We start from the raw sequence: 23,448 nt of genomic DNA on the forward strand, positions 1-23,448 counted from the left end.
AGACGTAAAGTGTGATGCAAGATTCTCACAATTCCTGTTTTCTGTTTGACCACATCAAATATTCTCTCAGTGCAAACCTGGACTCTCCATTTATGCAGAGCCGATAGTATAAATTCGGATACTCGGCACATTTTAGGTTGGTTTTAATATTTAATGTCAAAAATAATTGAGTCGGTGATTTTGCTATTAGGGTTTCCAACCTTTATTTACTTTATTTTTATTTTTTCCAAATCAACATTTTTGTTGTATTACATTTTTTTTACTAAAAAAAAAAATGTTACTGTTTCAAAAGTTAAAAGTTGTTAATACTTCATTAAAACCTAAACTGTAAATATGATTTACCTATAACCTTTTGTCATTTAAAATATAGCATCTTTTTTGTGGGAAAACTTTCTGCAATTCATCTTTTTTCATGTGATGTTTGTAGAAATAGTTTATATAGAAAAGCTGCAGTATTTAGAAAAGGTTCCTGCTCTAGTTTCAAAGCCAAGACTTGCAAGCTTTAAGTTTGTGCCCCAACTATTTCATTTATTTAAATGTTCAACTTAAAGAATGCAATCACTAGTTTACTTGAATGATTTCTAGTCTAATCTATTTTCATTTCCTATTTCTAAGGTTCTGTAAAATACAGCCTTAGCAAAATATAGTGGCGGTGTGACGTCACAAGGAACAGCAAATGTGAACAGCTTTTTGGATTTTTTTTTTTTTTTTTAAAGAAGTAAAAACAATTATTTCTTTTTTAGTGATTGAGATGAAATATACGGAGCCCCGAAAGAGACAAATAAGTTAACAACAAAAACATGAAAGTAACCAGAATTTTTAACTTTGTACTTGGATTGCCCCTTTAGGGGCTCTGTAGATGCAAATATATATACATTTTCTATTTACATTTAACTCTGTTATCACGCAACTTTTTTCATTTTTTCTAATGGAAAAAAAAAATCCTACATTTTTTTTCATGGGTTTGCTTTAAACCTATGCAAAGAGTCATTGGATTGAAAACTTTTATTTTAGCAAAAAGAAAAATATGTTAATGACACTTAATTCAGTTATTTTACCCGTTTATTTACTCATATGGTATACTAAGGTTGCCTAAAAGCATACATGTTTTAAAACATTCTATTAAAAATAGAATTAATAATATCATAAAAATGCACAGGTTTGCATTCAAGTAACTAAGACACCATAATAAAACAAAGACAGTTCTTAAACAGTTTAGTTTTATTGATTCTCTGATGCTCTGCGGTTGACTGAGATCAAGGTTTTTTCCAGCTAGGTGAAGATTTTAAACGTGTTCAGGAAATCCGTAGCCGTCACCTTGGTGGTGTGAAGTGGAACGGCTCTTCCTGCTCCTCAAATTGATGTTAAAACAGGTTTAAAATCCTGCAGAATGACGACAGACGTGCTAAAATCTCTGTTTTTACTCCTTTGTGTCAACAGTCGGAAAGATTCGTCATGTTTTTACTGAACTCTGTTGTGTTGTTGTAGCCAGCCTGTTGGCAGGACTGTTGCTTGGAGCAGAAGCTCCTCCCCCCTGACCTCTGTCTGACCCACTCTTAACAAAACACTAACCCACAGACAGAAAAAGGGGAGACACTCAAGCCCAAACACTCACAGGACGGCCTTCAAAGTAAAAGTCTCATTTAAGACCAAATGATCATAAATACATTTTTTAAAGGGCAAATGGTTAAATGTATGGGTGGAGCAAACAGAACTCTAAATTCGCTGGGTCCAGCCCGAAGGCCCTTTTCGGCATACTGTTGAAATGGGCGGAGCTAATTTTGTTCAGCAAGCCACTCCCACTTTAAAACTAATTTACGTTGTGGAATCCAATGTGCAGGATTACACATTCTCATCTAGTGTGTTGTACGTGACCTAAATACAGTTACTGTTCAGAAACGTTTAAAAGTGTTTTAGATTAAAAGGTTAATGAAAAACATAAAATGCAGTTTAATAATTTTTGAAGGATTGTGAAGAAATGTTTTAATGATCAAGTCTAAAAGTTTTGAATTGTACTAAATAAATAACAACAATGATAATAATAATAGTAGTAATAATAGTAATTTTGCCATTATTCATTCTGAAATGTTAACAGTTGATTCATACTGGACCAGCCCAAGTTAAGTGAGGTACTGTTTGAAAAGAAATTGTGTTTTGTTACTTTTAATTAAACTATAAATGTACAATTACAGGCTTTTAAATTAGCTGATGGTAGAATGCTACTTTGAATTGTGTTTTTTTCCGTATAGTTTGATTTTGAAGAAAAATCCCAAAGACTTCATTAAAACTGAATGGTATGTTCCAAATATAGCTAATTTTTATTTGTCTAAAATCTAAACAGGCGTTATTTTATAGCCAATATGTATTTAGATATGTGTAGAAACCAATAAAAATATGTGCCAAACAATTATAATTTTAATAATAAAGTTCAGAAATTTATCATTTTAAGCTTTTTCCCTTCGAGAAACATGGCGGACGATAAATATGAGTGAAGAAACGGGGTGTTCTTCGGTTCTCCTTTTATTTTGTCACTCCGCCGGAAGTACTAGAGCACGCGCCGGCCGGTTTACGGTTTTATTTGCACACAAACGCCGTCTTCGGGCTCAGTCCGAGAAAGAGGGACGCTCCTATGACTCCGCCGTGTAAGTCGGAATTATATTTATGTAAAAAAAATAAAAGTCTCCAAAAGCGCCTTCGCTTTTTGGGGACATTTCATTGCGACAGTCTTAAATTTAAAAATTGTCAGACATTTAACCGACGGGCGCCATTAAACATTTTCCGTTCGTGTAAAACTCACTAAGCGCGAAACTTTTAGCAACTTTCTTTTATTTTTCCTTATTTCTTCATTTTAGGCGGCACCTGTTGAACAAATGCGGGGAAACTGAATGCGTACTTGAACGCACCACTTTGGTCCAGAAAAAGTTATTTTCAGGAGTCATGACATGACGGCCTCATAAATCTTTGTGGACAGAATTTGTTTTAACATTTAATGTTTAATAATATTAAGAAATCTGCGTCATTTTAACTCAAATTAACAGAAACTTCTTTTTTTTTTATCAGACCCCTGGAGGTTTTGATTTTTCCAGATTTCTCTGCAAATCTACAGATAAGAAACTGGGAATTTTCAAAACTACATTTTTATTTTAACACTTGCAAGCGAGATTACATTTTTCAAACTAATCTTTTAGGTGTTCTGACAGCTATTTTGTCCTTTCCCAGATGAGTTTTCTCCGTTTTCACAATAAAAGCTCATTTTGTTGCCAGACTGAAGTCAAAGGTCACCTCAGCTGTCAGCGCACATGTTGGTATTTGAATGCACCTTTTCCAACTCATTTTCCTGCAGTAAAAAAGCATCAGAAGACGTCAGGTTTTCGTGGTGCCTTCATGGCCAGCTTTGCGAGGAGATCGCTGCTGGCGGCTCTGCTGGCTGTGGCTGTTGGGGTTTACCTCCTGCCGTCTCCCATAGATCCCAAACCCCACAGGTGAGTTCACACCTTTCTGTCATCAGCCGATACGCAGATGAAAGGTTTTTTTTGTTCCGTAAGCCTGAAGGGGCCCCCGCCCACTCTGGAGGGGCCACTGGCCACGAACACCCTTCTCCAGAAGGGGCGCCGGCTGTTCACCGGGAAACTACACGGACCAGAATCCTTTACTGCTGATGAGGACGGTGAGTCCCCAACGACTTGTCTGAACTGGATTGAGAACTTCTGTTTGTCAAATACCGTTAAACTGCCCTTAGCTGGTTTAGAGACTCTCCATTTGGCGTTTTAGGCAACGTTTACACGGGAACTGTGGACGGGAAGCTGTGGAGGATCAGCCCCGATGACAACCTCACCTTCATCACGCAGATGGGACAGAACCTGCCTGAATGTGGTTTGTTCTGCTTGGTTCTTTTTGGGGACGCCCGCACGCTCCCAGTTTTGTAGTCAACCAGTGAAATCTGCAATTTGGTTCCTTGAAAACCGACCCTGATCACCTTTTGGCCTGTTTTGAATTAAAACAACCCGTGTGGTCATAGTTCCTACAGAGCGGCAGGATGTCATTAGAAACTCACTTCTGAGTTGTGGGTCTAGAGTAAGCCCGCCCCCTTCCCCATCGTCCATCTGTAATACTCGGAAATACAATTTTAATCTTAGTCTTCTTTATATATGTCGTCTGTCATCAGGAAGATGCCACAAGAACATGTTAAAAACACCATTTTCATCAGAGTTGGTATCTTGTGGGGTCCAGATGACCCTACTCCCAACGTTAATGTGCCTTGGAGGCACTGAACAAGCTGATACCTGTCTTTTGGGGGGTCTAGATGACCCCACTCCCAACGTTGGCATGTTAACATTGGGAGTGGGGTCATCTGGACCCCAGAAGAACCTTTTTTCTTCAATGATTTGTGATCTTCACTGGTGTCCGCTTTTTGTGAGTTTTTCTTGATCTGCCGCATAATAATCGACCACATTGATCAAAACTGAAACATTTGAATACATTTCTCTATTTAATTTATTTGTATTTCCTAATTACCATGATTTAGTTCAGTTTTGCTCAAAAACATTATTGACATTAATTATAATTATAAGTATTTGATGGTTTGGACCCACACTCCCTTAAAAAAGAATGTTTACAATGTTTAATTTTGTTTGCATGTTTGTTTTGATATTTCCCAGATTACTAAGTATTGGTGTTGAAGATAGTTTAAAGCAGATCCCATATTTCGATGTAATTATAGTTTGAGAAAACAGTATTTCTAAAGCAGAAATTGTTCATATAAATGAGGTACTTTCATAGAATATCATAGTTACTGGTGTTGTTTTTGCCATTTGGGGCTTTGATGTTACTATATTTTAGCAATTGTATGTTTTGCAGCTTTTAGGAAAAGCTTAGATTGTAGAATTGTTACTTTTAGCAATTATCCAAATTCTTTTTTAGGACCAGCAAGTCCTTAATGGAGAGTCAAACTAGGGGTTTGAATGACAAATCATGATGCTCCAATTAGTCTTAGTTTCTTGATTAAGAAGTGAATAACTAGCTGCCAGAATGCACCAGAATCCATCTAAGACCACGTATTTTGCAAAGATTTCACTCCGCGCCCGCCATATCGCTCAAAGAAAGGTTCAGGGATTTTTTCCTTGCCTGTCTTTCATCACTGCTTTATCCACCTTCATCGTGGTAGGGAGATGTAAGGGTGGGGTCATCTGGACCCCATAGGATAGCACAAGGGTTAAAGATCCAAACTCATTCATGTGTCTGGAAACAAAGGGGGAGTTGGAGTTCGCAGAAAACAGGAAGTACGTCTGTCGTTCTTTCAGGGAGCAGCACGGATTACGAGCCCGTGTGCGGTCGCCCCCACGGCCTCCGCATGGACCGCCACAATCGGCTGATTGTCGCGGACTCGTACTTAGGGCTCTTTGCCGTCGATCCCCAAACCGGAGAGAAGACGCTGCTGCGGCCAAACGCTGAGGGTGAGGTGCCGGTGGCTCCTGGGGTCATGAACGCCGCTGCAGGGCTGAACTTTTGGCCTCTTCTTCTCAGGTGCTGATGGAGTTCCTTTTGCTTTTCTCAATGGCCTTGAAATCTCCGCCCAAACTGGGACCATCTATTTCACCGACTCATCGAGTCGCTGGGGGCGCAGACACGTCAAACTGGAGGTGCTAAACCAACTATTTTTGTTTTGCTTTTTTTAGATTTATTTAAAATCAAATATCGACTTTGGAAATACATTATAACGCTAACATGCGAGAAACACCTGACGAGGACAGACAGACACGCCCAAATACTCCGACCACGCACCACACCGCCTATAAAAAGGGAAGAAGGAAACAAAATGCCTCAACTGAAAAAAGATGCAATCATTTGCAGTAAACTAGTTCAAGCTGGAGAAGTCTTCATTCCTGAAGAATGGGTCCTTTAGCATATAGCAGGGCTCACGTAGTTTTCAGTGATAATTGCTTTGTTTTGTGTTGGTTTGTCGTGGAAGAAAGTTTGGGTGAAAAGTCATTTACAGTAGACGACATCCTGGAATCGAGGGAATACTGGGGGATGAGCTGAGTAACAGACACTTTTGGAAAATTTGGCATATTTGTTTTTAAATTACTTCTTTTAACGTTTTTTTTTGTTGCTGTTATATATGGGACGTATGTGACTTACGTAAATAAGTTACTTACGTAAGTAACATACGTATGTAAGCAACTTTACATACATGTAGAGCACGAAACGTACGTAGCATAGTGTCTCCAGATGACCCCTTGATGACCTTTCTAGTTGTGTTTTAGATATTGAAACATAATAATAATATTATTTATCCCACATTGGGAAAACTGTTCTCCGCATTTGACCCATCACCTGGGGGAGCGGTGAGCTGCAGGCGACCCTCACTGGGTGATGTTAATTGCTCGCCTTTGATATGGTAATTGCCCCCAGTACCGTTGTTTATTCAAACCCTGGTTTCCTGCGTGGTAATCTTTCACCTTACCAACCGAGCTACCCAGCCACTAAAAGGAAATTCTTCTCCGCATCTTGACCCCTCCCCTGGGGGGAACGGTGAGCTGCAGTCCAGCCGTGCTCGGGGGGGACAGCTGGCTGGGTAGAGCGGGGATCGAACCGCCAACCCTTCGGTTGTTGGACGACCTGCTCTGAGCTGAACTGCCGCCCTGGATGGGATAGGAGAGAACATCCTAAAGCTCAGTCAAGACAAAACAGACATTTTTAAGTGTCGGTCCTGAAGCTGAGAGAGAAAGGATCCAATCAACATTTAATCTGAACGTGTGCAGTAAAGTCAGAAACCTCGGTGTGATTTGTAGATGCAGATCTCACCTTTGAAGCACACGAACCGAGTTACAAAGACTGGAAATAAAGCCAGTGAGGCCCTTTCTCTCCAAAGCCAGTGCTGAAATATCAATCCATGCTTTTATAACATCCAGGATAGATTATTGTAATGCTCTTCTCTCTGGTGTTAAGAGAAATCCTACCAACCGGCTGCACGCCTTTTAACTAGAACCATAAACGAGGAGCTCATGACTCTGAAGTCTTTGCACTGGCTCCCAGTCAGCTTTAGGATCGATTTGAAGGTTCTTTTATTAGTTTATAAAAGTTTAAATGGAGCTGTTTTTTAATCAGATTTACTTTTAGTCTACTTGCCTCCCGGAGCCCTCAGGCCCTCAGGGGCAGGTCTGCTGGTGGTCCCAAAGGTAAGAACTAAAACCCACGGCGAGGCCTCATTTCAGCGCCGTGGGCGTGACGCTTTCATCCACTGTGGAGGTTTCCAAGGGGAAAAACTTCAAACTCCTCGTTTTAGTTGAGACTTTATGCAGTTTTTACCTGTCCACATGTTTTTATTTGATTTTATACGTCTTAGTAACAATGAATTGGATTTATTTTGATTGTACTTGTGGGATGTGTTGGGTTTTTATTTATCTATTTTTGCTATTTTAACTACTATTCTTTATCTTACTATTATCTAATTTATTATGGGAAGCACTTTGAGATGCAGGAAAAGTGCTATACACAAATAAAGTTGAATTGAATTTGTGTTTTGAGATCCTGTTTCTTTCTGTCCGTTGAGGTTTAGTGGTTGGTTCCAGTTTCTTCAGCCCCCATCTGAGTATTTGAGGTTCTGGTGGTTGTTCTTCTGCTGAAGACGTCTTGATGAGGCGCTCTTGTGCTGGTCATGGCCTTGATTGTTCGGAGACCACTTTGTTTTGTTTCTGTTCTGGGAACTGATAAAAGTATCCTGTAGGGAGAAACTTTGTGGTTTCTTTGCATTTGGACTAATCTGAGGATGAAGAACCTGGGCAGCAGTTCTGGTCCAAATCGGAGGAAGGAATTAAAGTTTTGTTCTGTCTGTGTGAAAACTCGTCTTTGTTCTCGGTTCTCTGCTTATCTGGGTTTGGGTTTTGGGATCAAGCAGTTGATTCTGATACCTTCAAAGCTGATCCGTCCCGCTGTTGGGCTTCACTGAGAAAGTCACGCAAATCTACGTCTAACATGCTCCAGAGAGATTACGGCTCGTGTGTTCTTACACATCAGCAATAACTTCACGTCTGGTGTCATGGTTGTTCGGGTTCTTCAGTTTGGGAGTTGAGTGTTAAAAGAACCCAGACCTGTCTGTGTTCATAGAGACTCCATTATAGAGCGAGAATCCGATCCCAGTTACCCTGAGGGTGTTTGTTCCTGTGCTGCTTGACAACCACACGCTTCTATCAAACACGAGGACTCGAAAACCTCCACCTGCTGCTGAAAGAGTCGGTTCAGACAGAGCTGCTGCTGAAACCTGAGCTCCCACACTTTAGCAGAGCACAGGGGAACGTGGGACGGGAACAACCGAGTTCCTGGAAAACTTCCAGCTTGAAAACCGTCTCAGTGAGTCTGGATGAGATGAGGAAGACCAGGTTCAGGTGTGGTCTTGGAGGCTCTTCGTTGCTTTAAACAAACCCAGAAACCAACCAGCTGATGACGAGTCTTTAACAGGAAAGCTACAGAATGGAGGTTGAGACTTGTGCTGCTCTCAGGTGATCGAGCTGAACAGTCTGGGTCGGCTCCTCTCCTACGATCCTCGGTCTGGAGCCGTTTCGGTGCTGCTGGACTCGCTCTACATGCCCAACGGCATCGCCCTGTCGCCCGACGAGGACTTCCTGCTGCTGGCCGAGACCAGCATCGGACGCATTCACAGGTAAACACGGAACTTCTGCCCCTAAAAGCTGAACTGTGACCCTTGACTGTATCTGAGAACTGGACTGAGTCGCCCCTCCCCCCTGGCGTTCCAAACAGGAAGTACCCGCTGGTTCCAAGAAGCCAAAATCCCACAGACTTGTATAGAAAACTAAACAGCTGTTACTCAGTCAGGCTAACAATTCTTGCTCTGATACCTTTTTAAAAAAAAATGATAATCCTAGTTTTTTCATATTTTCTCTGTAGTTTAAGTTTTAAAACGACCAATCAGATGCTTTGATTAAAAGCAGGTGGAGCCTGCTGGCTCCCACGTCCATTTTTAAATGGCGAAGATGATGTCATCGATTTCACAAAGTGAAAATTTCATTGTGATGAATGTTTTGTGATGACCATTTATGAATTCACTGAGTTCTATAGATGAAAACGCTGATGGCTTATTAAAAAAATACATTTTTTCCCCGCAAATTGGTCAAACGCAATGCATTGTGGTCTATGTTCACCAATCTAGCGAGCATCGATGCGCACTGGTTTTTCGCAGACTTCTGGGAAATTTCTAGGGATTTTGGAATTGTAGATTCAGACAGCACTAGAAATGGCGAACGCCACTACGTAAAGAGTAGGGAAGGAAGTCGGATAAAAAGTTTGTGTAGCCCACTCCAAGTGGTAGGGGTGTGGCCTTCCAACAAGCTCACTCCTGATTGGTGAGAGTGGTTGCCATGGACATCTGGATCCAACATGGCGACGTCCGTATCACAAAAAAAAGAAAAATCTGTTTGGAGCTGGACGTTTCTGTGAGTGACATCACACTCTTATATACAGCCAGTGGGCGTGGCGAGTGAACGTAGCTTGACGGGCTCTGTCTCCCGGCAGGTTTTGGCTGAAGGGTCAAAAGGCCGGCACCGGGGAAGTCGTCCTGGACAACATGATCGGTTACCCTGACAACATCCGCCTCAGCGACCACGGGACCTTCCTGGTCGGCATAACGACGCCTCGCTTCCGCAGGCTCACGCCGCCCTTCCTGGACGCCATCGCTCCGTATCCTGCTGTCAAACGTTTTCTGGCCAAGGTCAGTGAGCACGCCGGCGTCACCATTTACGGTAAAAGGAGGGGTGATGCTCCTTTTACAGCTGGTTATGAGCTACGATCAAAATTTAAACCAGCCGGAAAAACGAAGGAAGAGACGAGGTCACTCAATGTTTGGACGTGAAAGATGCAAAATAATTGACAAGTTACACAAATTATACAAAAAAAACCTCTAAAACTTTTAGCTTTTAGTTGAGAGGATTGTGGAGAGTTCATGACTCAAAATGAAAATTCAATTCTTTGATACTTTTGTTCTTTCTGTAGAAAAGTTGTTTTTCTATTTAAACTAATTGATATTTTAAATGAAATAATTTATTGAGATCAAGATATTTTTATTTCTTTGTATCCTAAAATAAAATAATAAAAGTATATTTAAAAAAAACCCAGCAGATTTCAGGATGGATTTTTCTTAAACATCAAACAAAATTTGAATATCACATCTGAAAAATCTACATTTTTTTCTGTTAAAACGTTTGTTTTCAAAAAACAAGCTTTGTATGTCTACCTTACTTATTTAAATTAAATATAATTTTTTTTTGCTAAAACAATATTTCCAAAATTTTTTAAGATAAAACATTCATTAAAAATTAAACTTAAACATTAAGTTTTTATTGCAGATTTCTCTGCTTTCCCATGATGCACTGCTCCTCTGGGTCAGTCAGTATTTCTCCTGTGAAGCTGAGTTTCAGGCTGAAGTGTTTTTGTTGTGAAAAACCTTCAAAGGAGTTCTGAGAAGAGTCCAAACCTGGGAGTCCCACAGACGTTTGTGTCGTAGGTGGTTCCTCTCAGCTGGTACAACATCCTGCTGCCGCGCTACGCCCTGGTTCTGGAGCTGGGCCTGGACGGCCGCATCGTGGGCTCCCTTCACGACCCGGAGGGCCGGCTCACCTGGGCCATCAGCGACGTCTTCCAGCACCGAGGCAGAACCTACCTGGGCAGCACCGACCTGCCTTTCCTGGCCGTCCTGGAGAGCTGGGAGAGCGATCCCTGAGAAACGAGCAGCGAAGGAGGCGGGAGGAGGAGAACTCCTGGGGAGCAAAGGAATTCAGACTCTGTCTCTTTTTAATCGACGTCTGCAAAGTTCAACCAAGCAGCCGATTGACTGAAGAACTGAGCGTTCTAGGATTTCCTGCAGTTTTAAATTTGAATCTCAAATGAAAATGTTTGAAAGAATACGGTGGCCCTGAAGGTGCAAAGCACATCAAGAAACCCTTTCAAATGTCTTAAAGATCGCAATATAAAACAGCAAAACAAATGACAGAAAATATTTTATGTTTGGCAACAAAACAAAATCCAGAAACCAAAACACAATTCTGAAGAAATGAAATGGTGATTTGAGTGATTTTTTTTATGTGTTTTGAACCTTCAGGGCCACCGTACCAGGAGCTAAGAACAGAGTCCACTAGGCTGTTTCGTCTTTTGTGTTTAAACGTTATTAGTGCTAACACACCCGGAAATGACAAATTATTAGGAAAACTAACAGATTAGTTGACTTGAAACTAATTTTAGAGGGAAAACCAACTAATTAAAGACCCACTCTCAGGAAAATTGTGTTTTTTTTCTGATGATGGAGGACATTTCTAAAGAAAATTAGGATTGAAATTGCATTTCTTTATTAAAATCCTTGTGAATCAGAAGCAGAACAGTTGGAAAAACATGTTTTTCTTCGGATACTTTGGAATCTGGCTCCAAGCCGTACGGCTGGAACGTTGCTCCAACAGCAAATGTTAGCTAGGGAGTGCGACGGGCTGTAAGCTAGAGGGAAGGAGTGAAAACGGAGAGCTCTCAGCAACGGGAAGGGGAGCGGTCCCGCCCACAACTCAGAGGTAAATCTCTAATAAATGACTGCCGCTCTGCAGAAACCAAGTCCTGGAAAACGACAGGTTTTTAGATTTCGGATGAAAACGGCTTCATTCGAATCAAAAGACCACTGGGAACGTTTTTAAATGGATCAAAATTTGACAGAATAAATATACAATTGGTGTTTATTTTAGCCAAAAGAAGGGTTTCTCCTGAAAAATTTAGTGTTTTTTATTTTTTTCTCTATTTAAATGAGAAAATGGATTTGATCAACACAAAAAAAGGCAGATGCTCTGAGGTGACACCATAAAAATACATTTATTAGACAAAAAGGAGCCCAAAACCATTTCAACAAAGTGTCAGAAACCAAACTGACAGAATGAAAAGTGCATCAGTGACAGGAAGAGGACCGATCGGCGGTCCTGCTGTGGTTTCAGGTGAGAAGTTAGTCGGGACAAACATCAGGAGGAGGAACATCCAAGAGGAGCAGCAGCAGGAAAATGTCCACCAAACGCGATTCCTTCTGACTTTGAGTTCAATGAATGAATGTTTTCTATTCAAAAGAATATTTTTACAGCAGCTGTTACGATGAAATATCTCTGTTAATAAAATAAAACTCAGATTAATGAAGACATGGAACAGAAATGTTTTTCTAAATCTACACTGGCTTTGATTTTTTTTTTTTTTTTTTCTTCATATTTTGTGTATAATCTTAAGCAGAACGTTAATGAAATGATCAGAGGAGCTTTGAAATCTGTCGGACAAACTTTTGGCACAAAACTTTCCAAACTGCTTCGTCTCCAAATTACCTTCATCTGAGGAAAAAGTTCTGATCTTTTTGTGTGAAGAAATAAAGAGAATTTAGAAGAAATCCATTGAAATGTGAAGGTTTTTTGTTTGAGTTTTAAAAAGTCTTGTTTGTTTTTTCTTTACATTTTTAGTTTTTGGGTGAAAATCATTTGATGAACGTTTGTCTTTGCAGGATGGATGACAGGAAACAGGAAGTAGCAGACGCTTTCGCCGTGTTTGTAGGTTGGTCAACAGCATCTTTCCCATCAAACGCACCAGCATCAGGATGTTGGAAAGATCAGAATCTTTCAGAATGGGGTTAGATTCCTGTCAAAATATGCAGTTGGACAAAGTTGTGCACACTGTGGAAAAAAAATGCAGCATTTGCTTTTATGTTTGACAGGTTTTCTTTGATTTTCCACGTTGGATTACTGTCAAAAGTGCATCACAGGCATTTATAACCGAAAAGTCTGCATGCACTGACTGTAGATGGAGAGATCAGGCGCTGATGAACGGTTTATAATAAACGACTTTAGTATTTTGATTTTCTAGCACTAATTAATGTTTTGTTGTGTAGATGATTGTCGCAAATAGCAGTTGTCTTAAACAGACTGTTTAAAGACCCACTCTGATGACAAATGGCGTTTTTAACGTCGTCTTGTAGCATTTTTCTGACGATGGAGGACGTGTTTAGAGAAAAGTAAGATGAAAACTGCATTTCTGAGTATGAATCAGATATTGTTTGTAAAAAAGATCATAGAAAGTCTGCCACTCTCTTTTCTGGTCTAATTTTCATTACTTCTAGGTCAGAAACGGCCTGCAGGCCCATGATCTGCTGCTGTCGCTTAGCAACAACAAAACGCCGCCGAAGATCGCCTTTATTATTATCTGGAATTTTTTCCAAGAGAAGTGTGATAACAAGTCAGTTTCTCTGTTGTCGGATCAATAAAGTTTCATTCTAGTTTAATGAACCGGCCTCATAATGTTGTCAGTGGTGTATTTTTGACAGAAATCTTTCAAACGTAAATCTAAAGGATTTTTTTCCCCGTTGTGTTCATGTGGATGCGTGTCATTTTGACATTTATCTAACCCCGAATTTCAGCCGGAACGACTCGGCGCCAAATGAAAACTTGGCACAAACGTCTTTTTTTGTCGCCTCTGAGATCAGACGATGTGGTGTCTGTCCTTTTGGGATTCCTGTCAGATTAGGATTAATTTTATTTATTTTTTCTGGATGTTTTGTGGTTTGTTGAAAGAAAATCTCCGGTTTTTGTAGCTGAAGTGAGAGCTGGTGGACTCGAGCCTCCATGACGGATGAGCAGGGGGAAATAAGGACTCTTCCTCTTACATTTACAGACTTCCTGATCTAGACCCAAGCAGGAAGTGGGCTCTACAGGGAACCCCCCCCCCCTCCTCACCCACCCACCCAACCTGATCCCTTCATCATCTAAGCGGCTGGATCATCTCACAGCGAGCTGAAGCAACATCTCCGCTCCTCTTCCTCCTCCATCCGGACTCTTCCTCATTTCACCCTCTGACTGAGTCTGCTCGGCTTCCAGCTGTGGGGGGGGAACAGCTGTCGGGGGTCAAACTTGTACCTGTGAGGAGAAAAAAAGAAAAAGTCACAGGTTGGATCGTTTCCTGTTTGGATTTGAGCATGCAGATCCGTCAGGGGGGCGGGGTTTCTGTGAACCGACCTCGGGTCGTGCACGCCCGGCGTTCGGCACGTCTGTCCGGAGCAGGACTGCAGCATCATCAGCCGGTGGTTCATCTTCTCCAGGACCTCCTGGTCGATGGTTTTTGCGATGTTGGTCAGCTGGTAGGGATCTGCAGTCACGTTGTAGACTTCTACGAAAACCTAGAGGGGGGCGGAGTCGACCAGTCAACCGTCTGCCGGGTGCATCATTTGGGGTACGAGCGTTCTTCTCTCCGTACCTCGTTGTCATCAAACTCGCAGTACTGCAGGTCGGCAGAGGGGGCGACAGTGCGCACACAAGCGTAGGTGTTGTTGTAGGAGTCCTCGCACACGCAGTCAGGAAAACACTCCTAAAGGAGGACACGCCTCTTAGCCGCGCTAAAACCTGCTGAACGTAAACTCGGTCTGTTCTCATACCGACACCCCCGGGCCGAGCAGAGGGCAGGCGGGGTCGGACACCTCGCTGCCCTCCCCCTCGTACTCCACCAGAAGGTCACTCCTCCAGCCGCTGGCGTTCATCCTCCCCTCCTGGTCAAACAAACATGGAGGTTTCCTTCATCGTTAAAAAGCTCAGACATATTTTCATATCAATTCTGCTGCATTTTTTTTTTTTTAAATGTCTCAGTTTGACAGATTTATCATTAAATTGCATGAAAACTGAAAGTGTTCTTGAAAGACGACTGATAGTTAAGAATAAAGCCCGACGAGGTTTCCTTTATTAGAAATGAATGGACGAATGAGAAGTCCATTCATTTATGATAATAGACAAATCTCACTTATAACACAGTCACTTCTAAAAGACATAAAACAACTTACAACAAATGTTAAAGTTTTAAAAATGATTCTCAGCAAATATTGAGAGAATACAAATCTTACAGATTTGAACATTTCTGAACTGTTTTTAAATATTCGACACATTTCAAAAACAACTCAAACTTTATTTATTTAGCGCCTTTCATTTCAGTTAAAAACACAAAGCGATTAACATAAAAGCAGATAAAATAATCATAAAAAAGGTGACAATGATCAAAGACAGAAAAAACTGTTTTTTTAGTTAAAAATTATAGTTTTTCCATATCAAATCCTAAAACTACAAGAGTTTAAACCGTCTCCAAGTCCTTAATGGTGAAGCTGCGTTCACACCCAACGCCATTTGCATCCAGTTTGGATGTTAATGTACGGACAATGTTTCCAGAGTTTTAAATATCTGAACTTTGGAGGAGAATTCACGTCAATCAGGAACTCAGCTGTAGCTCGTGTCACAACGATGACGTCACGATGACGTCACGGGCTAAAGTCCAAAGCCAACGTGGAGGAGACACTGATCGTTCTCCACCTGAACGTTGGGATATTTTTCTTATTTGCATCAGGACAATAATAAACCGGTCCTTTAATTTGATTTTATATTTTCCCTTCTGCAGTAGGGAAAATAGAGAGAGTCTCTACATGATGTCATGAACCCAAACATGGAGACGTGATTACCAACGCTTCTGTAGAGATCTTCAAAATAAATCTCTCAATGTCATTCGTTTCTTCATGTAGCTCCTCCCACAGGTTCGTGAACTCACTTTGGACAGGCGTCGAGCAGTGAATTCGATGCCCGTCAAAACGGAGACGGTTGACGCGAACGTAGCATCAAGCTATCAATCAGACGCTTGGGGAGGGCTCTCACCATGATGGGCAGGAAGGACATGCCGTCCATCTGAGTCTTGTTGACGTTGTAGCCGGCGATGTCCAGTATGGTTGGGCCAAGGTCGATGTTCGCCACCAGCATCTGTCAACAGACTTGAGTTGAAAACTAGCTGCAGGAGTCAGACTGACGGACGACGTTAAAAAGGCGTCGTCTTCCGCGGGTCCGACGTCATATTTGGACAAAATAAAGCGGCCGTAGTGTTTGACTAGAAACCCGGAACGGGGCAACGAACCTTCAAAGGGACGCCAGGAAACGTCATAAAGTGCGCCTGACTGTACCTGACTGGTCTGGTTGGGTTTGATATTCGGTCCTCGAACCATGAGGGGAACCTTGATGTCAAACTCGTAGAGTTGTCTCTTATCCAGCGGCAGGGAGAACTGACCTGAGAGCGAGACGAGGATGTTCTCGTTATGTCTCTTCTGCTTCTTAATAAAGGTGTGTGCGACACGAATACCTGTGTGGTAGCCGTTATCAGAGGTAAAGAAGATGTAGGTGTTGTCCAGCTCTCCTTGGACCTCCAGCTTCTTCACTATTTTCTCCACCAGGTCGTCCACTGAGAGCAAAGTCTGCCACCTGGAGGACAAGATGAGTAAGAATTATCTACTTATAACTTAAGGACACACCAGGCATTTGACGCACATTCACAAACACGCTAAACGCGGCTTCCTAAACACATTTAGCCCGTGATGTTCACACTGGACCAGCAGGGAGGGGCTTCTTTTTCTTCTACTTCTTACTAGCGCATGTCTGCCACCTACAGTTGGAAGAGGCTCGATGCAAAATGTCAAAGTGGTGGAAATCTGGGGAATCTCGCTCCAGAATCTTTCTTTCCCAGCTCTAGTCTGATGTACGAAAGATTTGGGGTCGTATATTTCCGGCCGGGCACAAACTGCGCTAAATAATTTCTCCTCCACGATCAATTTTCAAAGGCTGGTACTTCCGTGAATTAAAAATGTCAGTACCGAATTTGAAACCCTGTTTGGTCAAAGTTCACCTGATTTCACCTTCAGCGCGCGTTCAATGGCCGCTCGTTTAGTACAATTCACATAGACTTTTCATTGGACGTGGCTGTGTGAACGTGGCTAAAGAAGAGGATAAGAGATGAACCTTTTCCTGAAGGCCTCATCCAGGAACTGAATGGAGGAGTTGGTCATGGGAGTCTTGGCCTGCCGGATCAGCCAGTGTTTGTTCTGCAACGACAGCATTCAGCTCACGGGCCGCCATAACTGGGCGCCTTCGGGGTTCAGCGGGAAGCCTCACCGCTCCGTGGATGTTGAAGTTGGGTTCCCGGGGAGCCTTGGTGGCATTGAAGCGGTCCTGGTACTGAGGAGCTGCAGTCCAGGGGGAGTGGGGGGCCGGCGTGGACACCATCATGAAGAAGGGCTGGTAGCTGGATTTGTACTGCAGGAAGTCCAACGACACGTTTGTCTGAGAGGGAAGAGGAGGAAACGGCACATTCAGCCTTGGCGGTTGTGGTTCTTTGGTTTTTTTCCATCACTGATTTTAAAGGAGTCAGCTCCGCCTCACCAACACATCTGTCAGGTAGTCTCTGCTGTAGTCTGCTCCGTGTTTCTGAGCCTTCCCGTTCACAGACATGGTGTAGTTGTAGTACTTGGAGTTCTTCTCCTAAAGACAAACCGTCTCTGTTAGGCAGAACGTTTTCTTCAGCAAATGGAGGTTAACCTGAATGACCACGTATGGGGTCTGCATTACCTTTACGTTACCTGTTAATGTGCCCTCTTTAGTAAAAAACACGTATAATGTTTTTTGAGCAATTAAACCCAAAATCATTTCAAACTTATAAAAGGAAAAGAGAATTTCTTCAGTTGGGTTTGCTCCTTCATGACTAAAGATTAAAGCCTGCAACCCCATTAATGCCTTCAGTCTGGAAGGCCAGTTTGTCTGATTCTATCCATGAATAATTGGTCATTTCCAGGTTCCTTTCATCAGCGTTTAATTGGCTGTCACGTTTGGGTTTTTCCTAGACGTCCTCAAAGTCTGACAGACAGACTGAAACTAGAAAGATGTGTCAACCTCTAAGGGCTTCCTCATCACTTCCTCTTCATTTCGTAATCACTTTCTCGTTACTTCCTCTTCGCTTCCTCTTCATTTCTTCATCACTTCCTCATTGTTTCCTCATCACGTCTTCATGTTTCCTCGTTGCTTCTTCATTACTTCCTCAATCCTTACTCATTACTTCCTAATTGATTCTTTTATGCTTCATCATTTCTTCAAGGCTGCCTCATTGCGTCTTTATTGCTATATCAATGCTTCCTCATCACTTCCTCATCTGTTTCTCACAGCTTCCTTATCACTTCCTTGTTGCCTCCTCATTACCCACTTTCCTCATTGCTTCCTCTTCATTTCCTCACTTTTACCTCATCACCTTCTCTTTTCCTCATCACTTCCTCTTCATTTCTTACTTTTTCCTCATCACTTCCTCTTCATTTCTTACTTTTTCCTCATCACTTCCTCTTCATTTCTTACTTTTTCCTCATCACTTCCTCTTCATTTTTTACTTTTTCCTCATCACTTCCTCTTCGTTTCCTCATCGGTTTTCTCATCACTTCCTCTACATTTCTTACTTTTTCCTCATCACTTCATCTTCATTTCCTCACTTTTTTCTCATCACCTTCTCTTTTCCTCACTTTTTCCTCATCACTTCCTCTTCTTTTCCTCACTTTTTCCTTATCACTTCCTCTTCATTTCTTACTTTTTCCTCATCACTTCCTCTTCTTTTTTTACTTTTTCCTCATCACTTCCTCTTTATTTCTTACTTTTTCCTTATCACTTCCTCTTCTTTTCTTACTTTTTCCTCATCACTTCCTCTTCGTTTCCTCATCAGTTTTCTCATCACTTCCTCTTCATTTCTTACTTTTTCCTCATCACTTCCTCTTCGTTTCCTCATCAGTTTTCTCATCACTTCCTCTACATTTCTTACTTTTTCCTCATCACTTCCTCTTCTTTTTTTACTTTTTCCTCATCACTTCCTCTTTATTTCTTACTTTTTCCTTATCACTTCCTCTTCTTTTCTTACTTTTTCCTCATCACTTCCTCATCAGTTTTCTCATCACTTCTTCTTCATTTCTTACTTTTTCCTCATCACTTCCTCTTCGTTTCCTCATCAGTTTTCTCATCACTTCCTCTTCATTTCTTACTTTTTCCTCATCACTTCCTCTTCATTTCTTACTTTTTCCTCATCTCTTGCTCTTTGTTTCCTCATCAGTTTTTTCATCTCTTCCTCTTCATTTCTTACTTTTTCCTCATCACTTCCTCTTCATTTCTTACTTTTTCCTCATCACTTCCTCTTCATTTCTTACTTTTTCCTCATCTCTTGCTCTTTGTTTCCTCATCAGTTTTCTCATCACTTCCTCTATATTTCTTACTTTTTCCTCATCACTTCCTCTTCATTTCTTACTTTTTCCTCATCTCTTGCTCTTTGTTTCCTCATCAGTTTTCTCATCACTTCCTCTTCATTTCTTACTTTTTCCTCATCACTTCCTCTTCATTTCTTACTTTTTCCTCATCACTTCCTCTTCGTTTCCTCATCAGTTTTCTCATCACTTCCTCTTCATTTCTTACTTTTTCCTCATCACTTCCTCTTCGTTTCCTCATCAGTTTTCTCGTCACTTCCTCTTCATTTCTTACTTTTTCCTCATCACCTCCTCTTCATTTCTTACTTTTTCCTCATCTCTTGCTCTTTGTTTCCTCATCAGTTTTTTCATCTCTTCCTCTTCATTTCTTACTTTTTCCTCATCACTTCCTCTTCATTTCTTACTTTTTCCTCATCACTTCCTCTTCATTTCTTACTTTTTCCTCATCTCTTGCTCTTTGTTTCCTCATCAGTTTTCTCATCACTTCCTCTATATTTCTTACTTTTTCCTCATCACTTCCTCTTCATTTCTTACTTTTTCCTCATCTCTTGCTCTTTGTTTCCTCATCAGTTTTCTCATCACTTCCTCTTCATTTCTTACTTTTTCCTCATCACTTCCTCTTCATTTCTTACTTTTTCCTCATCTCTTGCTCTTTGTTTCCTCATCAGTTTTCTCATCACTTCCTCTTCATTTCTTACTTTTTCCTCATCACTTCCTCTTCATTTCTTACTTTTTCCTCATCTCTTGCTCTTTGTTTCCTCATCAGTTACCCCATCTCTTCCTCTTCATTTCTTACTTTTTCATCATCTCTTGCTTTTTGTTTCCTCATCAGTTTTCTCATCACTTCCTCTTCATTTGTTACAAAACAGATGAACCATTTACCTGAAAACTGCAGAATTTTATATTTGACAGACGTTTAGTTGTAAATTTAGAGTTTGGTTGAACTTCTTTCATGAAAACAAAACGTAAAGAAAATAAAAACTTTAAAATTGTCAAAATTTTGTACACGTATAAATCATTTATAGTATATAGGTATTATTGGTCGTTTGTAAGTTATGAAATGAACTTCCTGATATTTAAAAGGTTTGGACTCTGCAGAAATAACAAAAAACAGAAAACGTTCATCTGCTGACCCAAACATTTGTAGAATAAAAATATTCAGTAATGAAGATCAAGCTTCACTGTTCCTCTGATGATTTAAAAAACCTTTTGGGCATAAAATCATGGAGGTTTAAAAGTCTGACGCTACACTTAAAGCATGTTTTCGAACCGATGTGTGTCTCACCAAAGCAAACCAGTAGCTCCACCCCGGGGGGACGTGCTGCACCCCGCCAGCATCCGCCCGGCCGTACTGCAGAAAGATCCAGAAACGGGACTTTGAAGGAGGCGTGAAGCAGCAGAAGAAACTCAGAAAAACCCAGATGAGAGTTCGGAATGCTGAAACCTGAAACGCACGTCAGCGCGCGTTCACGTAGACTTTTGCATTGGAGGCGGTCGCTTCAACTCACCTAGCTGGGGGCGCTGTTCCCTTCAGGCTCGAACCGCCGCCCCCAAGGGACGCCATGGAAATGGAACGTACCATTGTTGCATGTGTGGTATCAAAAAGGATTCGCAAGGAGAATGGAAGGCGCACACTACGCCTCCACAATGAATCGGAAATTTATCGTTATCAAGCTGTGCAATTAGCATTTCATGAAAGATGACCTGGACGATTATGGTTACATGAAATGTGCTAAAACAATCTTATGGTAGCTTGAAGTATTAAACAAACAAAATAAATCCTTTTATGCTTTTGACCAATCAGAAGTTCTGGGCGTGTCCCACTGGGCGGGACGCTTTTATGTTAGATGTTCTCCTCCTATGTAGACGCGGGTCATTTTTCGTTGAATTGAAGTTACGTTGACTCTTTTTTAAGCTAAACTGTTGCAGTGAAATGGAAATTATGTTTTTTGTTCTGCTATTTGTTTATGTATCGTTATATTGTCAACACGAGTTTTCCTCATATCGTGCTGCCCTAGCGCACGCGCAAATGACGTACAGGTGATGCTTTGGTACAGCGTCCTGACGCCACGCTCTAGTACAAAACTACGGCATTGGGGCGTTTAAAAAAGGAAAACTCTGTACGACACGCCTGCGTCTCACCGACTTAACCCTTAAGTTCTCACTACCACCTATTGTCACTTTAAAAAGTTAGAATAAATAAATAATTAGTTATTTAACATTAAGGAGTAGTTACATTTATTTTTCATTACATTTAGTTACATGTATGGGTTCTATCTGGCCCTTTGAGGACAACCGCTATGCTGATGTGGCCCTCTGTGAAACTGAGTTTGACCCCCCTGATCTAAGGGCAGTTTAACGCTGTCGTGGGACGGTCTCTGCCCCCACCTGGTTGAGGTATTTCCCGGCGAAGAAGGTCTGGTAGCCTCCGTAGGCCTTCAGCAGAGCGGGGAAGGCGTGCGGCTCCTCGCTCTTCTGCCAGGCTCGGCTGCTGCAGTTTCCCTCCAGCGTGTTGTTGACCACGTGGTGGTTGTGCGGGTATTTCCCCGTCAGGATGCTCGCTCGACTTGGGCAGCACAGCGGGCTGGCCACGAACTGAGGGGAGCGGAGCGAAAGGGCAGCGCGGCGTGGACGACAAGGGTTCGGCGGCGTTCTCCATGGAGATACTCACTGCGTTTGTGAAGGTCATCCCAGCATCACCCACCAGCTTCTTGGTTTTGCTCAGAGGATTCTGGAAGAAGGATTTGATGAACAAACGACACACAATCCATTAATGAACATCACTTTGTCGCCTCATCTGCACTGCTTTTGTCCTTTTGATCATTGTTGGAGTCTTTCAAATGTGATATTTTTCAAAATCTTCATATGTTTTCTGGGTTTCATCTGCAGCACATACTTTATTTTACTTTATTTTATTGTTTCATTTGTTTTGCTGCGCAGATAAAAAGAAACACTACACAGCAGAAGCACTTTTATGTTAATAATACAAAAAAATGCCATTTTAATGTTTACAAAAGTTTTATTTGCCAATAAATCAGATTTAGGTTATAGATCATCCTTTAATCAATTCCATCGGGAGAAATTCAGTTGTCCGGTACCAAACATTCAGAAATACACGCAATAGATTAACAAATAAAACATTGAATATGCTTCCTAGGAGATGAAATAAAATCTCTTGAAGAAATCTTTAGTTTGAGAACCAAATGTAGCCAAACAGCAATTAGAAATTGGGATAAATATCCCTAAAATTGATTGTATTTATAGCAAAAGGTTTTATTTAATTTATTTCAATGCAACTGAGCAACATTTTTAAGACCAGATTTTTTTTCCTAATTATTTTTCTTTGACCTATATTTAAGTTATTTTTTTATTTCATAGTTATTATATAGAAACTACATTATTATATTTCATTGTCATTTTGGGTTACTTTTATTTGTCTGGTTCTTTTTTATTGTGTTAATGACGGATTAACTCCAATTATGACATTTTTCTGAAATATTTTTGTTTATTTCACCAAACCAATGAGGGAAATGTCCGTTTTTATTAGCACTAAATCAACATTTCCTGGTGGATCTGCTTCCTCTGTAAACACGGAGGTTCTGCTGACTGACTGACGGATGACGAGTCCAAACAGGAATGTGCTGAGTCAGCTTTAATCGGTTCTGATGGATCTACAAGAAAATGACAGCCCCTAATCAAAGCAACATTCCGTCCACTGACCAGGCCCCCCATGAGGACGTCCAGGTCATCTGTCAGCACCATAACGATGTTGGGTCTCCGGTTCGCGTGGCCGAACAGCGCGGAGTTGGGCTCGCTCCACAGAGTGACGCAGATGAGCAGCAGGCTCGTCAGACTCGAACCCCTCAACCCCATCACGACCTCCGAACCGCCGGGTCGGGCCGCGTCCGTTTGAAGCTTTTACTGCGGCCTGGATCCAGCTAACGAGCCCCGGAGGAGGGGAACCAGAACAGCGCTCGGCCCAGTTCCTGCGCGAGAAGGGTTCCGTGAGTGCGGGTCACGTGGTACCTTCCTACCGGAAGTCCGGATCAGCTGATCCGTGGACGTCAAAATGAAAGTTTTATTTATTTTTCATTTATTCCAAGTTGAGAATTATTTTTTATCTAGAACAGATGAAAATATATTCATTTGTCGATTTTTTTTATCTTTATCAGTTTTTAAGAGATGTTTTTATTATTTAAATTTTCTTTAAGCGGCTCAATGAATTATGAAGTTCCACTTTTGACAAGTTTATTAGATCATTTATTTTATAAAAGTGTGCACGAGACAAAAATTGGTTTATTTTAACCAATACACAAGAGACAATAACCAAAAATACATAAATATATCAAAACCTA

At 41.3% G+C, this 23,448-nt stretch overlaps 2 protein-coding genes and 1 long non-coding RNA gene across 6 annotated transcripts; 1 reads left to right on the forward strand and 2 right to left on the reverse strand.

The window, feature by feature from the left end:
- The first annotated feature begins 2,534 nt into the window (after positions 1–2,534).
- LOC101166676 (adipocyte plasma membrane-associated protein-like) lies at positions 2,535–12,429 on the forward strand. Its single transcript, XM_011491297.3, has 9 exons — positions 2,535–2,642; positions 3,344–3,482; positions 3,546–3,667; positions 3,772–3,873; positions 5,301–5,453; positions 5,524–5,639; positions 8,499–8,659; positions 9,529–9,724; positions 10,517–12,429. Exons 1-9 carry the CDS (start codon positions 2,630–2,632, stop codon positions 10,730–10,732), a joined length of 1,218 nt encoding a protein of 405 aa, XP_011489599.1. The 5' UTR covers positions 2,535–2,629; the 3' UTR covers positions 10,733–12,429.
- gns (glucosamine (N-acetyl)-6-sulfatase) lies at positions 11,836–23,134 on the reverse strand. 4 transcript variants are annotated; one of them, XM_011491298.3, is made up of 15 exons: positions 22,814–23,134; positions 21,765–21,824; positions 21,482–21,688; positions 20,379–20,444; positions 17,247–17,345; positions 16,980–17,147; positions 16,827–16,909; positions 16,174–16,292; positions 15,998–16,101; positions 15,699–15,800; positions 14,444–14,554; positions 14,266–14,376; positions 14,028–14,188; positions 13,800–13,928; positions 11,836–12,692 (listed from the first exon to the last, which is right to left on the reverse strand). In XM_011491298.3, the coding sequence occupies exons 1-14, from the start codon at positions 22,964–22,966 to the stop codon at positions 13,853–13,855; spliced, it is 1,620 nt and encodes a 539-aa protein (XP_011489600.1). In that variant the 5' UTR covers positions 22,967–23,134; the 3' UTR covers positions 11,836–12,692; positions 13,800–13,852. The 4 variants fall into 4 exon arrangements, with proteins under 4 accessions (XP_011489600.1, XP_020570014.1, XP_020570013.1 ...); XM_020714355.2 differs by having other exon boundaries at positions 11,836–12,602; positions 13,798–13,928; XM_020714354.2 differs by having other exon boundaries at positions 11,836–13,707; positions 13,757–13,928.
- LOC111946972 lies at positions 18,859–20,371 on the reverse strand. The gene is made up of 2 exons (XR_002872840.1): positions 19,676–20,371; positions 18,859–19,381 (listed from the first exon to the last, which is right to left on the reverse strand). It is a non-coding gene; the product is annotated as an uncharacterized LOC111946972 (long non-coding RNA).
- Positions 23,135–23,448: the final 314 nt, after the last annotated feature.

This window comes from Oryzias latipes, chromosome 23 (genome assembly GCF_002234675.1).
Source record: "Oryzias latipes chromosome 23, ASM223467v1".
Lineage (NCBI taxonomy): Eukaryota > Metazoa > Chordata > Actinopteri > Beloniformes > Adrianichthyidae > Oryzias > Oryzias latipes.